Source organism: Anthonomus grandis, chromosome 7 (assembly GCF_022605725.1).
Source record: "Anthonomus grandis grandis chromosome 7, icAntGran1.3, whole genome shotgun sequence".
Lineage (NCBI taxonomy): Eukaryota > Metazoa > Arthropoda > Insecta > Coleoptera > Curculionidae > Anthonomus > Anthonomus grandis.
Window position 1 is genome coordinate 3,860,713 of NC_065552.1, and position 16,123 is coordinate 3,876,835.

At 33.5% G+C, this 16,123-nt stretch overlaps 1 protein-coding gene across 4 annotated transcripts in view; it reads left to right on the plus strand.

Moving 5' to 3' along the window:
- Positions 1 to 16,099, plus strand: part of LOC126738648 (protein transport protein Sec24A) — a 35,596-nt gene extending 19,497 nt beyond the window's left edge. For 3 of the 4 annotated variants that reach the window (XR_007661406.1, XR_007661409.1, XR_007661408.1), the window contains exons 10-11: positions 3,432 to 4,010; positions 15,556 to 16,099. Coding sequence is in view for 1 of the 4 variants with exons in the window: in XM_050444073.1 (XP_050300030.1) it covers positions 3,432 to 3,957 (526 nt within the window). In the remaining 3 variants the exon portion in view is untranslated. Of the gene's footprint in view, positions 1 to 3,431 lie in introns of all 4 variants that reach the window. The other variant, XM_050444073.1, reaches the window with a different exon arrangement.
- The last annotated feature ends 24 nt before the right edge of the window (positions 16,100 to 16,123 follow it).

Sequence of the window (16,123 nt, forward strand, 5' to 3'; positions counted from 1 at the left end):
ACTATGCAGTTACCCAAAAGAATCGACATGGATTTACAATAACAAAAGATGATATAAGGATTTTTATTGGTTTTTTGATATTTAGTGGCTATCATACTTTACCCTCTGAAAGAGATTACTGGTCCGATGAAGACGATTTGGGCCAATCAATCGTGAAAAATGCTATGAGTAGAAATGCCTACTTGGAAATAAAATCATGTATTCATTTTGTCGACAACACTAAAGCTAAAGACAACACAAATGATAAATATTTTAAAATATGACCATTATTTGAAAAAGTTAATAATAATTTTAAAAAATTCGGAATTTTTCAAGGAAATCTGTCAATTAATGAAATGATTGTTAGGTATTATGGTCGGCACTCGTTAAAACAATTCATTAGAGCCAAGCCAATCCGTTTTGGCTATAAACTATGGGCAATGTGTGGCGAAGACGGATACTGCTTTTCTTTTTCACTTTATGCTGGAAAAGAAGAAAATCAACAAAAAGAGCCTTTGGGTACCACGGTAGTTGTAGAAATGCTATCAATTGTGGAAAATCCGAAAAGCTACTCCGTCTACTTCGATAATTTTTTTAGTAGTCATAGGCTATTTCACAAGCTAAAAGAATTTAAATTTAGAGCTACTGGCACGATAAGGGAAAATCGAACTGCCCAGTGCCCATTAGAATCAACCAAGGAACTGGAAAAAATGCCTCGTGGATCATATGATTTTAGATTCGACATCAAAAATGAAATACTAATTCTTAAATGGAATGACAAAAGTGTGTTTCAATGGCCACTAATTTTGATCACGTAGAGCCAGTAGCCTCAGTTCCACGCTGGAATAGGAAGGAAAAAACTCGCATACCAGTTTCCCAACCTAGACTGATATACAACTACAATTAATACATGGGAGGAGTGGATCACCATGACTGGCTTTTGGAGAAGCGTAGCATCGCCATCCGAGGCAAAAAGTGGTACTGGTGTTTATTCACAAGGATGATTCACAAGATTACCTCAAGCTTGGTCATGGACGAAGTATTATGAAAGGTAGACCCCTGAGCTTACCATCAACCTCCAAATCACGCGTACCTGATGAAGTTAGACTTGATGAAAAGGGGCATTTTTTGGAAAAGAGAACCAATCAAAGAATATGCCAATACACTTCTTGTAAAAGACGCCCACTTACTTACTGCAAAAAATGTAACATTACGCTTTGCACCACTTGTTTTGTAAAATATCACCGCAAAAATTAGATATTGTACAATTTTGCAGTAATAAAAAACATATTTAAAAAAAAAAAATCAATTATTTGCCCAGCGATCTATTTATAGATCATCTTTTTTGGAAAAAACTAAAAAACTAAAAAATTTCTTTAATTTTTTTTTGGCTAAAAATTATCCAAAATAACATGGCAAGACTATTTTTTCAACGATTTTCAAAAAAAAAAAATAATTTGGGCGTTAATGGGTTAATGGCGGAGTTTTTAAAGTCAGGTTTTTAAAGTCAGTCAGTTTTATTACACCCATCTTTAAGTCAGGGAACAGGTCGCAAGTAATCAATTATAGATCCATGAGCATTTTAAGTTGTATCCCCAAAGTGTTTGTGAACCTAATCTGTTTATTTTCTGACCAGTCTACAGGGCTATTTTATTGGCCAACAGTTTGGATTTCTTCTTCTTGGAACTTCATTTGATCTAGTTAATTATTTTTAAAGATATAAAACTATTAACTATACCATCAGGAGCAAGTATTAATAGATTAAAATTTATTACAATATTTGGGGTTTTGTACTTTGAAAACAGAAACAATAGGAGAGTTTCTAGTACTCAATGGATGTATTTATAAAGAACGATCACCGACAGCATAAATCTCTAATGAGTATTCTTGCCGTGCAAATTTTACTAAATTTTGTCATTAACCTGTTTGGTTGAGGGGTTCTTGTGAAATCAGTTAACTCATTAGCCGTTTGATTTCATAATATGTTCAATACTATTCACAAAGTATTTATTGAATATATGTGCAGTATCAGTTTCCTGTTTGCGAAATGATACCATCAAAAATGATTTCATTTGGCATATGAGTTCTTTCGGATTAAATTTATTTAAATCTATTGCACGTAAAATCTCTCCTTCTCCACTCTTATTTTGCTTACAATAACATTTCTTAGATATTTATATTTTGTTTTAAATTTTTATGTTCACTGAATATTTTGGTTTTTTTTGTCAGTTGTAATTGAAGTAACTTTTTGGCATTTGTAAACTTAAAGCAATTTACAACTCAACGATTTTTAATTTTTTCTTTTTGGTATGTTTAAGTGCTGAAAATTTCCTCCTTTAATAATGCATGTAAACTTGACAACAGAGAATCGATGAGTATGTTTGTAAACAAAACGTGTTTAACACACACACACACACACCCCAGAAGTTGATGTTTACTAATTCTAGCCTTTTAATGTTCTACGTTGCTAATGTATCTCGTTCTGTCATATATATTGGCTAATAAATGAAACAAGTTGTGTTGCCATTACTATATATGCAATCGACAAAAAGCTTCTTCACAGTAAACAGGTTTGTCAGTTTTATCAGATATTGTAATTTTCATATTATATTCTATTTTATTTATTTATTTATTATGTTTGTCCATTTTTTATTGCCTAAAAAATTAATAGAGGTTTGTTCTGTTTCGTTATTACAGCGTTGAAACAGGTATAAATAAACGTCGAAACGTCGGCTCCTTTTTAAAAAAGAAAGTTTTTGATTTCTTGGTCCTAAACCTGCGAACTCCATCTACGCTAATAAATGAAGAACAACCATGAAGATATAATAAGAAAATGTAATAGTGGACTGTATTGTTAGTAAATGATATGGTTCAAAGTAATTGTACGTTACATACACACGTGGTTTTAAATGTTTGAAGTAAAGGGCACTTACCAATGGTCTTCTGTCTTCACTGTAGATAGGGACGCTCCTTTATATAACTCCCAACTTCATAAGCCTTGCTTTCACAACCAAATACAAATTAAAAGGTTTCGTAAAATTGTTGGATCCGGCACTCGCGTCGTTCTTAACCTGATTGCTAGTCAATCGTCTCTGCTTCTCCTTGCTGGTAAAGTGCCCAGAATATACCAAATGTGTGCAGGACATGCGCGATTAATAGATTGTTGAACAATTATGATTTAGCGGTGCGCTAACAATCAATGTTTACAGATTTTTAAAAATCTCCTTTCCCAATACATGAGTAAAGTTCATTGCCTTCTTTCTCAAGCATTTTAAAACACTTTTGGATGATAAGTCGTTGTTTGTGGTTATCAGAACACAAACATGAGATCTATCTTACACAAACTTTACTGTAACCAAGCTTCTCCGACAATATTGTATGAATTGAAGTACGGTGAATTTAACAGGAGGCATCATTTGAAAATAGTTAAACCCCTTTTTCTGCTTTTTCAGGTTAGACGACCGAGTAAAAGCAATGATAGACATGAAAACCCTTCCGTTACCGTTGCTAATTCAACAAATTTACCCCGACCTCTACCCCATACACAACTTAGAAGACCAATCGGTGATTTTAAACAGCGAGGAGGAAGACGTGCCGCTACCACCCAGACTCCACCTGAGCTCCCGCAGTCTTTCGAACAAAGGAGCGTTCCTGTTGGACTCCGGGGATCACATGATGATCCTGGTGGGCCCCAATGTCTCCAGAGAGTTCCTAACCGACGGCTTAGGGGTCCCAGACTACCAGTCGATCGGAGACAGCATGATCGAAATCCCCGTACTGGAAAATCCGACCAACAAGAGGCTGAATTTGTTCATAAATTATTTGAACGAAGAAAAACCGTACGGATTATCGTTGCAAGTGATAAGGGACAACAGTCCGCACCGCGGGTTATTTATCGGGAGATTAATCGAGGACAGGATGGAGAATTCGTTGAGTTATTACGAGTTTTTGCAGCATTTAAAGACGCAAGTGAAATAGCGGAGCGACAAGCGGGTTTTTTGGCAAACGGTCGGCGAGTTTGCCGGCGGCAGGTAGTAAGAGCTTGTAAATAACAGAATTATTTATTTCGGTGTGCCGATTTTATGTTTTGAGATTAGTTCTGGGTGTGTTTGTGCGATTTAAGACTCGACGATTCGCAGTATTTTTTCTTTTTAGAATAATATAATGTATAGAGGAGGCTTAAAACAATTCGTCAAATGCCGAGGTTATAATGCAACAGTTCGTCCAATTTTTTGCGTTAAGAATATAAGAGATTTTTCTTAATTCCGTGTGAAAAATACTCTTTTACATAAACTTTATGGGATTTTGTCAAGTATGGCGAGATTGCCAATTTCCTTCCTTTCATTTTTCCGAGAACATGATTGATCTAAAAATTAGTGATGGCATAATTCAAATTAAAAATCATTGATAAAGGGTTTTCCAATAAGAGGTGTTATTTTCACATTCAAAGAAAAATGCCCTTTTTTAGGATAAATGATCGGGTATTGATTACATTTTAAAGAGGGAAGTATGCCGTTAATAATGGAAAATAACATCAGCCAAATGACACCACTATAGGACCATATCTTTTTCATTAAATTTTCTTAAAAAAGTACTTTACATAAAATGAAACAAATAATTTTTTTTTAAATAAAAAAAGCAAGTAGGGTCAATTGGGGTAATTGTGGACGATATTTAATGTTTTGACTTGCTAACGATTTTTGTGGACATCACGCATTATGTTATATATGTAAATTAGCAGTCACATAGCTCATAGTATCTTCTTTGATAATTACTATTGGTTTTCTGTAATTACACGTCACATTAAGATGAAAAAATATATTCAACATGCTTGTCCGTTTACATTTGCCACTACTCTTTAGGGGTAATTGTAAACAAGCATCTCTTGACACATTTACTCTACCAGAAAAAAACCTGGGGCAAATGTAAACAAACTATATAAAGTCGCTGTACAGGGTGTTTCAAATTCAAGCCACATCATTGGGATTTCGGAAACGGTAAGAGATACAGGGTCGGTTAAATTGGGACAACAAAAAGTCGCGTATTCTTATGCTTAACAAAATGCCGTTTTAAAATTTAAAAAATTCCGACTACGTACGAAGTTATTCGGAAAATACCGAAATTTTGAAAAATCGTTTTTATTTTTTTGTGAGGTTATTTGAAAACATATTTTAAAATAATTGACACTTTATTGTTGTCACTTTTTCTCCTCTACCAGATGGCGTCGTCAAATTTAAAATCCGACGTTTCGTCTTTTGGCAACCATCATCAACTTTATTTTTTTAAATACGGCCCTGGAATTTTTTTTACTCATTTTAATTCCCCTTTTTATTCTTAGAGAAATGACATATCACATAGTTTAATTTTTCAATATTTTGATGTCAAAAATTTACTTTTATTAAAAAAAAGTTAATACTGTCCTGTTGTTTGAAATAAAAAGTATCTTAACACTATCATTTATTGAATAAATCAATGTTTTTGACGAAATTTTTTAATTATTAACATGGTAAAAATAGTATAAATTTGATATATTATACTAAATTTTAACAATGACAATAGTAACAACTATAATTTATTACTAATTTGTATGTTGAACAACACAAACTAAAAATAATAGAACTTAATGCGATTAAATGCAATATTTTAAGTTTAAAGTAAATATTCAAACAGTTGACCCTGCACCTCAATACATTTCTGTATCCTTCTACGTAAATTTCCAGACACTGCCCGCTGGATAGTCCTGGCTCGTATACCCCTTAATTCTGTCAATAAATTTGCACGTAAAATGTTTATATCATTTGGGGTGTTCTTAAATAGTCTGTTCTTTAAATAGCCCCAAAGAAAATAATCCAACGGGGAAAGATCGGGACTTCTAGCTGGCCAGCGCACCACCCCTTGATTTCCAATCCACTGATTAGGAAAATTATGATTTAAAAATCGTGTGACATTCCTTCCCTTATGGGGTGGTGCACCATCCTGCTGCCACCACAAATCGCGGATAGTATCAAGAGGTTCATTTTCAAGAACATCGAATATATTTGGCAGAATTAAATCTAAATAGCGCTCAGCAGTTAAATTACCGTCGTATATAATAGGTCCCAAAATTCGATTCCTGTAAAGACCCACCCAAACATTGAAAGAATTATGCCCCTGTCTTCTTACTTCGCGGTTTTGTCTCGGATTTTCGACTGAATAAAAATGTTCATTATTCCGATTAAATAGCCCGTTGGTCGAAAAGTTACATTCATCTGTCCAAATTATTTTGTTTAAAAAGTCTTCATCATCTTGCAGTTTTTCGTTCAACCAATTGCAAAACTGAAGCCTTCTATCGGTATCTCCATGCCTAAGTTCTTGACTGATATGAAGTTTATAGGGGCGATAGCGATTTTTTCTCAATACTCTATGGATACGGGTACTTGGCATATTCAATTCACGGGAAAATTGTCTGGTTGAACCTTGCGGATTTTGGTTGAACCTTTAACGAAAGCTATCTGATAAAAAGTTATTGTGAAAGTATATCGTTGTAAAACTTACAGCATTAATAATCGCCTGCTCGGTTTCAGGATGCACTCGAGTCCCAGACATATTTCGAGGTTTAGTGAAACTTCCATAGAGGCTAAGGTTTCTGTCCAAAGCTCCGAAATACGTATAATTAGGTTGGGGGCGCTCTGGATATTGCTCCAGATATTGTTGGCAGGAGCGTTGCGAATTTCTATTCAAAGAATAGTAAATTTGGACCATATCACGTTGTTCGCTACTGGAGAATACCATTTTTGATTTCACAAAATATCGAAAAAGCCAAATGTCAAACAGATATAAACAATTAATGACAGATGGTCGTCCATTTTTTTCTAATTCAAAGCCATCTTTGCTAATAAGAATTTTCAAGTTATTCAGCCGGAGACTTAGACCAAGTGTCAATTATTTTAAAATATGTTTTCAAATAACCTCACAAAAAAATAAAAACGATTTTCCAAAATTTCGGTATTTTCCGAATAACTTCGTACGTAGTCGGAATTTTTTAAATTTTAAAACGGCATTTTGTTAAGCATAAGAATACGCAACTTTGCCCCAATTTAACCGACCCTGTATCTCTTACCGTTTCCGAAATCCCAATGATGTGGCTCGAATTTGAAACACCCGGTATAGCAAAATATTTTTTGATATAAGTCGTGTTTACATTTACCCCAAAATAATGTGACCTGAAAAGTTTTGCTTGCAATATAAATGAAAAATCGAGATAAAAGTAAATATTTTCTAACAGTTCTGTTTATTTTAACTAAAACTAAACTATTTTTGAGAACGCTAATAAAAGAAATTTATTCTAAGTATGTAATTATAATAATATTATAGCTATAAAAAATTAGTTTTGCTCATAAACAGGAACTATTGCTGGAAAGTTGTATAGTATTCTCTCTCCCTTCCTTTGAATGCCAGGATCGGGAAGCACACCAATGATTTGATTCAAGTTTATATAACTGACATCAGTTTCAACAATGTTGAAAAGCATTTTTGATGCTTCCCAGGATTTAAGACAAGTCACTTTGATTTCCGTTAATTTTTCATCCACAGCTTCAATTAAACACACATATTTAAAAAAAAATAGTCTTTCTCTTTCCACCTTTGAACTGCACAAGAATAAATTTCCCTGTGGACAGGTCTGAACTCTCGACTGTTTTAAGCTCTATATCTTGTTTTTCCGGTTCTGCCCAATCTATTTCATCATCAGTATCACCTAGACTTATTTCTCCATTAGAACTTCCCGACTCTGCAACTGGTTCACTTCTCATTTTTTTCAATTTCGGCTCTTTTTGTTGTCCGTTTTCAGATTAGCCTTTTTTTCCTTTATTTTTCTTCTTCTCTTGTGCTTCTCTCAGTCTTTCCAAGACTTGGTTGGTTGTTAATACCTCTCCATATCTTTGTTGCTTTAATCTCGGTATGACTTGTTTTTTCTCTTTAACAATATCTACACGGCGGCTGAGTGGCAAGAAAATGTTGATAATTTCTGTCGATTTACTGATAGACGATGACGTCGATGGTTGTGGACTATGGGTAGATGCCACTAATAATTTTTGGTAGTCAGTTGACGATGTAGAAGGCTGCTTTCGGCTTTCAGCTGATGACACTGAATGATGTTGACTACAAAATGATGAGGTTGAAGGCATTTGATCGTCGACCGTGGGTAGAAGTGGGTTTGGTTCAGAAATTGCAACAACAGTTGATTTAGAGGATACTGGTTGGATAATAATAGCATCGGATGTTACAGATTTCGGAGCTTTGAGGGCAGCTTCGTATTTGGCCAAGTCTTCTGGTGTAAATTCATTTTGTGGGAATTTGTTTCGACAAACGAACTGGGTATACGCCAGTATTTTTAAATCCAGATATAATATTGCTAGAAACCATAGACTCTTGCCAAGTAATGCCAAGTAATTCGGTAAATTTTTCCTTAGTTAGCCGTCCACAACCTCGTCCCATTTGTTCCTTACCAAACTTCACCAATTGTTTATTCCAGTTCACCTTTAAGGGTCCGAAGACACTTGTCCAAAGGCTGAAGCTTATCCGTAAGATGTCTTGGAAACTTATCAAAATAATATTGTTGTGCATTGCCTGATAATTCTGACGCTCATATGACTGCTGTGACCATCATATAACAGTAGAGCGGCTTGATCTAGAAGGTTTTGAGAAGTTCTTAAATCTTTAATATGAGGTATAAACCCTGTCGTAAACCACTGGAAAAATTGCGGCTCTTCCATCCATCCATTAGTGGAGGCCGCATATAGAGTTCCTGGATAGGCGTTATTGGAAGTTCAACGAGCCTGAACTCCAGCTCCCTTGAATACGATGAGCGGTGGAAGTGCTTTTCCATCAGCAGAAACACATCCTAAGACTGGCGTCGACTCTCTTCCAGAGCGTCCAGATATCCGGCACAGGGCCTTTCCTTTCTCTCCAATTGCCCTAATACGATAGGGATCATTTTTAAAACCTGACTCGTCAGCATTAAAAATAAAGCTTCCTTTATCATCTAAATTATTTTCATCAATGATTCTTTAAATGGTAGACGATCTCAGGTTTTCTAGCATCCTTCCGCAGTTTTTGCAAATGTTCCGGTTTCTTAAGAGACAGTTCAGGATGTCTTCTCATGAATGAGTAGTACCAGTCTTCTCCCGGTACTCCATTTTTTAAATGATGTTCTTAAACCTTTTGCATTAACATACTCCAACCAGTTGTCTAAGTTCTGCTTTGTCACATGGTAGACCCATCGCAGTACGTGCCAATAAACATTTCACTATTTCATTTTCGATATCTGAGGATAAAACTTGGGAACGTCCACCCTTTGTCACATTTAATGGAGTCTTTCTTCCTCCTATCCTTTGGTAAATAACTGATCTGGGAACACCATATAACGTTTCTGCTTGACGATAGGTTTTATTTTTATTTTGGACATCTGCAACGGCATTCGCAACATCTTCAGTTGTATAAGAAGGTGCTTTTTTTTTCCTTACATAAGTACGAGGCATCTTTACACTGCAACAAGACAAAGAAATTACTCATTTTACATAAATTATCGGCGAGACACTAATTTTATTATGTTTACAATTACCCCAAAAGTGTGTATACATTTTCCCCAAGAACAAATTTATTAGGGGGAAATGTAAACAAACACTGAATTATTTTAGTGATTATAAAATTTGTCGACAGACATTTAGGCGTAAAATAGACACAATAGTATAACAAACAATGTCCAAATGAAAAATCTAACTTACCTCGATTATTTGCATTCGAAAACTTCAGTGCCGAAATTCAACATAAAACCACGAAACACATCAAATTGCATCAGCCAACTAATGCAAGAAGAGCACAAACAGGAGTAAAATTTCGAGGGAAACCGAGTTCGCCCGACGTAGGCACGACTCGAACAGTGAGCTTCGCGCCAAATTTGAAATCTAAATGTTGTCGTGTTTCTTATTTTAGATGTGTCTACAATTACCCCGGTTTACATTTACCCCAATTGACCCTAAATAAAATATCTAACAAAAAACAATACGTGTAAAGAAAAATTATGTAATCTCAGTTTTTGGTTAACAGTCTACTTTTTCTTTGACTGGTTATCTTTCCCGCTTTTGGAAAAAACTCTTTCTGAAGGTACAGATTTGCACTGGACACATAATTTTCATTTATTTCTAATAGCGGTATCTCGAAATGTCTTACCATTAGAATACTGGTTGGTTACTTACTAATATTTGCGTCAGCTCCCATCACTAATTTTTAAGCCATTTAAAAACCATATTTTTAAAATCTAGGATCCAAAAAAAAAAGCCTTGGCAATAATTTTGTTAAATTCAAAGCCCCATAAACACCGTGCGACTGTATCCAACACCTTCAATTTTAATTCTTCACCAATGCTGCAATTTGCGTTAACATTACTTAATTGTTAAATGGAATCCACATAGAAGAGGAATCATTACTTATAGTGAAGTATACTTCTCACCTGACAGAACAGTCAATTCAAGGTTAACCTTAATACAATTTTTAAGTGCCTTCCATTTTTCCACATCTAAAAATTCAAGAGCCCTTGGCAAATTTGCTATTGCTACACCGCCTAATGGATTCTTAATAAGTAAAAGCCTTTCATTCATAATAAACGTGCTGTTCCAACAATATGACTTTCAAAAGTGCATTTGTTCTTGAGCGTTTTTAAGTTTATCATTTACCACCACACTATGTTTAACCAACGATTTTTTTCAGAAAAGTGCTCAATTTCTCTACCGATGATATAGCTTCAGTAATGCGTAAGTGTAGCATATGAGCGAAAGATGGATATTTTTGAAACTATTCGTTTACTGCTTTTTAACATTAGCACCATTATCAGATACTACAGTTACAATTTTATTTCCCGTATCCCAATTGTTCGAAATGTCTTTTAATTCCATGGAAATATTCTCGGCAGTATGGGAACCATACAATTCCTTGGTAGCTAAAAATCGCACTTCACATTTATTTTCATGAATAAAATGGCAAGCGACAGTTATGTAGGCTTTGTTACTGTCCGAGGTCCAGATATCCGTCCTTGCAGACATACATTTACTTGATTTTAAACTATCTTTAATAATGAAGCAGGTTCGTTATAAAATTTCGGGAGTAACTCACATGTTAACTTTTTCCTATCTTGTGGTGAGTATCGAGGTTTAAGTTCATAAGTATACCCTAAGGAAACCTGGTTTTCGACGATAGATAAAATTTTTCAAATTTTACTTTCTGATAGATCGCTTCATGCATTTGGACCAAAAAGTTTTAATTGCTTAATTGTTTGTGGTCTAATGAATTTTTCAGGTAATTTGAGTTTGCGAGTTGGTGGAAGGACGTATCAAAGCATCATATGACTCTTCTGCTCTTATGGAAGGTTCTACTTAAATAAACGTCTTATTATTATTATTACTTGGGTTGATACTGGAACTGAAGCTAAAACTGAGGATTCATTTACTATTTGGTCTTTTGAGGTTTCTATTTCATCTGAGAGTGGAGCAACTTCTAGCGATAATGTTGGATCTATTCTTAATAGGTGTTGTTTTAAATTGGTCGATTCACCAAAATATTTTAACATTATGCATGTTACAAACGGCTTGTTTTGCATCGAGTTTGTTAAAATAATCCCAAGCTACTGTTTTCCGAATCTCATCGTAAACATCATATACTATTTACAATAATACTGACTTCTCGCTGTTTACTAATAATATAAAATTAGAAATATTAAAATTTTAAATATACTTTTTTAAGATATAGCAACACTGTAATGATCAAGGAACAAAAAAAATACAAAACTAATTATTTGTCAAGAATTGATCAGGTGTTATAGGTCTTGAGATTTGCGATGTTGCAATATATACACACGAGTGATTTTTAATTCGAATTATAATCCGATTATTGAATTCATGCAATTTTTCCCATCACTACTAAAAATAATTTGATTTAAAACTCTTCTATATATCGTATATTTTTTACTTAAAATTGTAGAGTCTTAAATGGCACAATCATCTTCTTTATTTTTCCCCCAATTGAACTATACAGGGTGTCTTTTTTTGTGTGTGCTACTATTACTACTTCAGAAACTATGAAATATCCTGTTACGGCAAAATGTTGTTGATTAGTTTCTGCTATTTAGGAAGAACTCGGAAAGGAAAAATGAAAACTGCTATTCAACTTCCTGGAAGAATATTACTTCCAGGCAGTTTAATACCACTTAGACGAATACACACGACGTACATCAGAAATTAACTTTTTTTCCAGTACGTTTATAGTTTCTAAGTGCATGCACCTCTCCTTATAGGATGATTTTTAATTTTACTTATTGAATTTAGAGATGTTTTTAACCCCTTCAAACCTGATTTTTTTTTAATAGAGCAATAAAATTTTTTGATAGAAATTAATGCTTAAAGGGAGCTCAAAAGTGATAATATATACAATATATGTATTTTTTTTAATCATTTAAACAAAAAAAAGTTTGTGCATAATTGTGCACAGGGGGCTTGTACCACAATGTAATAATACCTTTGCAAAGTAAATAAATAGATATTCATATACTTGCATAACATATTTATTGATGAAATTATACATTTTTATTTTTAAAAAAATGTGTAAAGAAAAAATTGACATTAGAATGGAATACATGTGGTATAAGCATAGTATAACAAAACAAAATTACTTTCCATGATACAACAAAAAACAGTTTCTTTCTTTTTTTATACAAATGTGCACATTGCATTTTTCAAAAAAAAATTAGTCTTCTTATTGCAGTTTGAGTACTCGCATCGTTTTCCTTCTTTGGCTCCATCGAGTTGAGGCATATGATCTGCACTATCATACCGAATTGCAGGAATAGTTGGGGTTTCTTCATGTCCTAATTTTTGTTTTTTTCGCGGTATTGGTGGTGTCTCGCTGCCACTAGGTCTACCTCTTTTATTACCTTGAATTGTCTTATTTCCTTTGATTAAACCTTCACCAAGCCGCATTTTGAATTCCAAAAGTGATAATTGTTCTTTTATTGGAATATTGAGGATCTTACAATCTTGTCGATATTTAAACCAACTATTTACTGCAGGAAAATCCACTGCATGAAAAATAATTCTTAGGGTCCATTTTCTTGAACGAATATAAATTCTATACAAACTTATCATCTGATCCAGAAGATCAACACCGCCATTAGAATGATTATAAAGTTTTACGATTTCTGGTCTTGGTACATCTATATAGCATTTTTTATTCTTATCTCATCTAACAACAGTATCTTAATTTCCAACACCGACAAAATTTGAAGCCAAAACTACACTAGGATTGTCCACCCATTTTACCAAAACAACATCATTATCCTTACTCTTTAGTTGTTCGTTAGGGCCTCTTCCCTGCCTTTTCATATCTTTGTCGCTATTCAATGGTAGGTTGCTAAATCGATTGACTCTAACGGTTCCCGCCGCTGATATTTTTTTTTGACTTGAGAAGGGCAGCATAGGAAGAAAAATAGTTGTCAAAGTATAGTTTGTGCCCTTCATTTGTTATTCTTTCGCAAAGTTGAAGTACTATTGTGGCACCAAATCCAAACCTTTTCATTAAATCGGCACTCAATCCTATAGACCCGCCTTGGTATAAAATAAAATCATAGGCCATTCCCGATTTTCCACATAGAATAAACGATTTTATTCCCCAGGGTGTAGGTTTGTTTTTTATGTATTGAACAACAGAAAAATGTCCTCTAAAGAGAATAATCTGCTCGTCGATGCAAAGATTCTCTTCCAATTTCAATTCCAGACATTGTTTTCGAATACCTTCATATAAAGGACTTACCTTATAAAATTTATCTGTTGTATCTTTGGGAATGTCTAAGTTGTTTACACAATGCAAGTTACAACGAAGTTGAAAAAAACGATCTCTTGACATACTTTCCCCAAAAATGTTAATACGCAAAGTTTTATTCCAATATAAACGTACTTGCGGAAACTTCAAGCACCCTGCTATAATGTGTAGACCAAACAAGCTTTTTATTTCATCTGAAGTTGTAGTTTTAAATCTAGTTTTATCATTTTGAAAAGCGTACATGTTGGTAAATTCAGCCATTTCTTGAAATTGAACATCGTCTATATATTTACCGAAGTATTGTAATGGATCTTGAACCTCAGACTCAACAGACGTATTGATATCCGTTTCTTCTTTCCATACAAAGTCGGGGGGCAAAAAATCATCTTTAGTCCATTTTCTAGATTCTTTCGACGTGACAATTTTGCTGAATTCATACTGTTGTGATGTAGGGGGACCAGTAAAAATTGACAGGGGCAAGTCATCCTCGTCATCCCAGTGCAACTCCGGTATTTCCACTGTAGTGGGCCCCTTCTTTGTCAGCACCCAGGCGAACGATATTTTGCGCACTGGGTTGAGATTCTTCAAATTTATATAAATTATTACACTCCCATTCCTCCTCACTAAGTTCAATGTCGGAGGTTGATTCCGAAAATTGCAATAAAACTGCAGCATCTTTTTCATTTTCTGGGTCGTATATTTTCCCTAAAAAAATACACCTTGTATCTACTAACGTCAAAATACACACTAATAAGATATAAAAAAAAATTATTTTATTATTCTTATGCCAAACATGTATATAAATCGAATAAGTATAAAAAATATAACGTCGAGATCGGGTGTGCATAATTATGCACAAACAAAAACAGATTATGTTTTTATGCTTATAAAGACATGTTTTTATCAAAATACTCTAGAAACTAAATTTGTCTATCCCTGTGCTAAATATTTGTGCAAAAAAAAATGCAAAAAACATTTTAGATTTCATTGATTATTATGGATTTATTTTTACTTACCACAGCAGATTTGGTGCATGGCGGCTATTGCCAATAAATAAATGAAAATTCTGACACTACTTCCATCTATCGTATCCCAAATCGATAAAACTTTAGAGAAAACTGAACAACTTATTTATTCAGAGTAATATTACAGACTAGTTTAAACTTATATCACTAGAGGGTGACGCTTGAAATAACTGTGCATAATTATGCCCAGAGGGTCTTAAAGGGTTAAAGAAGGGGTATTAGAATAAATTAAAAATCATCCTATACTTCAACCGAAAGTTACAGGCAGCATAAAAAAATTCATTATTTTCAAAAAATGAAGAAAATTTGGTTCTTCAGAGATTTGCTTCTAGGAAATGAACAAAAGTTGAATTACAGATTTAACATATCAATTAGGCCTTACTATTGAAAAATTATTTAAGATTCCCGGACATTCTCAAATAAATTTGGATTTAAAGTGAGTTTTTTTAAATTAGATTTTTTTTTACGCTTTAACGTTAAAAACAAAATTTCTTCGCATTCTTGGTCCACATCTCTATCCCCATAAGATCATCCTCAGGACTGAAACCTAATATCAGTTTCTTAATTTCCTTTCTATTTCTCGTGTTTTTCAACTTTAGTCCTGACGATATTCAATACAAAAGTTGATAACGTTGTTCAAATATATTTTTGCCTTCAACTATTTGCCTGTAACAAATATATCAAATAATAATAAATTCCTTTTTAGGTGAATTTTGCCAAAAAGCTGTGGATTATAATCTTAAGGTGCGTGTATATTAGTTTAGATAATTAAAACGAAAAAAAAAACTATTTAAAGACTTGTTATATGGCTTAGGAAAAACTGTTGTTACAAATAAAAAAATTGTTTTGCAGAGTATAACCACGTTCTGCTCAATTTTTTTTTACGAAAACACTACTGTATATAGGAACAATTTACTCTTTGGTTGGTTTGTTTAGGGCTTGAATTTAAAACCGGTCTGATATATATTTTATTGTTTTCTTTATTCTACACGTAAAATTTGCTTATATTGGCCCATACATAGTTAAGAGTGACTGTTTTAGGTATAACGTTTATTGTTCTTTTAAAATATATTGATGTATTTTAATTTTAGATGCATTTTTGTCACATATTCACCCTGCGGTTATATGGTCTTTTTTTTTTGTTAGTTTATTATTATTATTATAATTATTGATATTTTAATTATTGTGATATAATATATTATATTTCTTTGTTCTATGGAAGGAAGAATCATTAAAGTAGCAATAATTTTTGAGGTTGTTTTATTGTTTGTTGC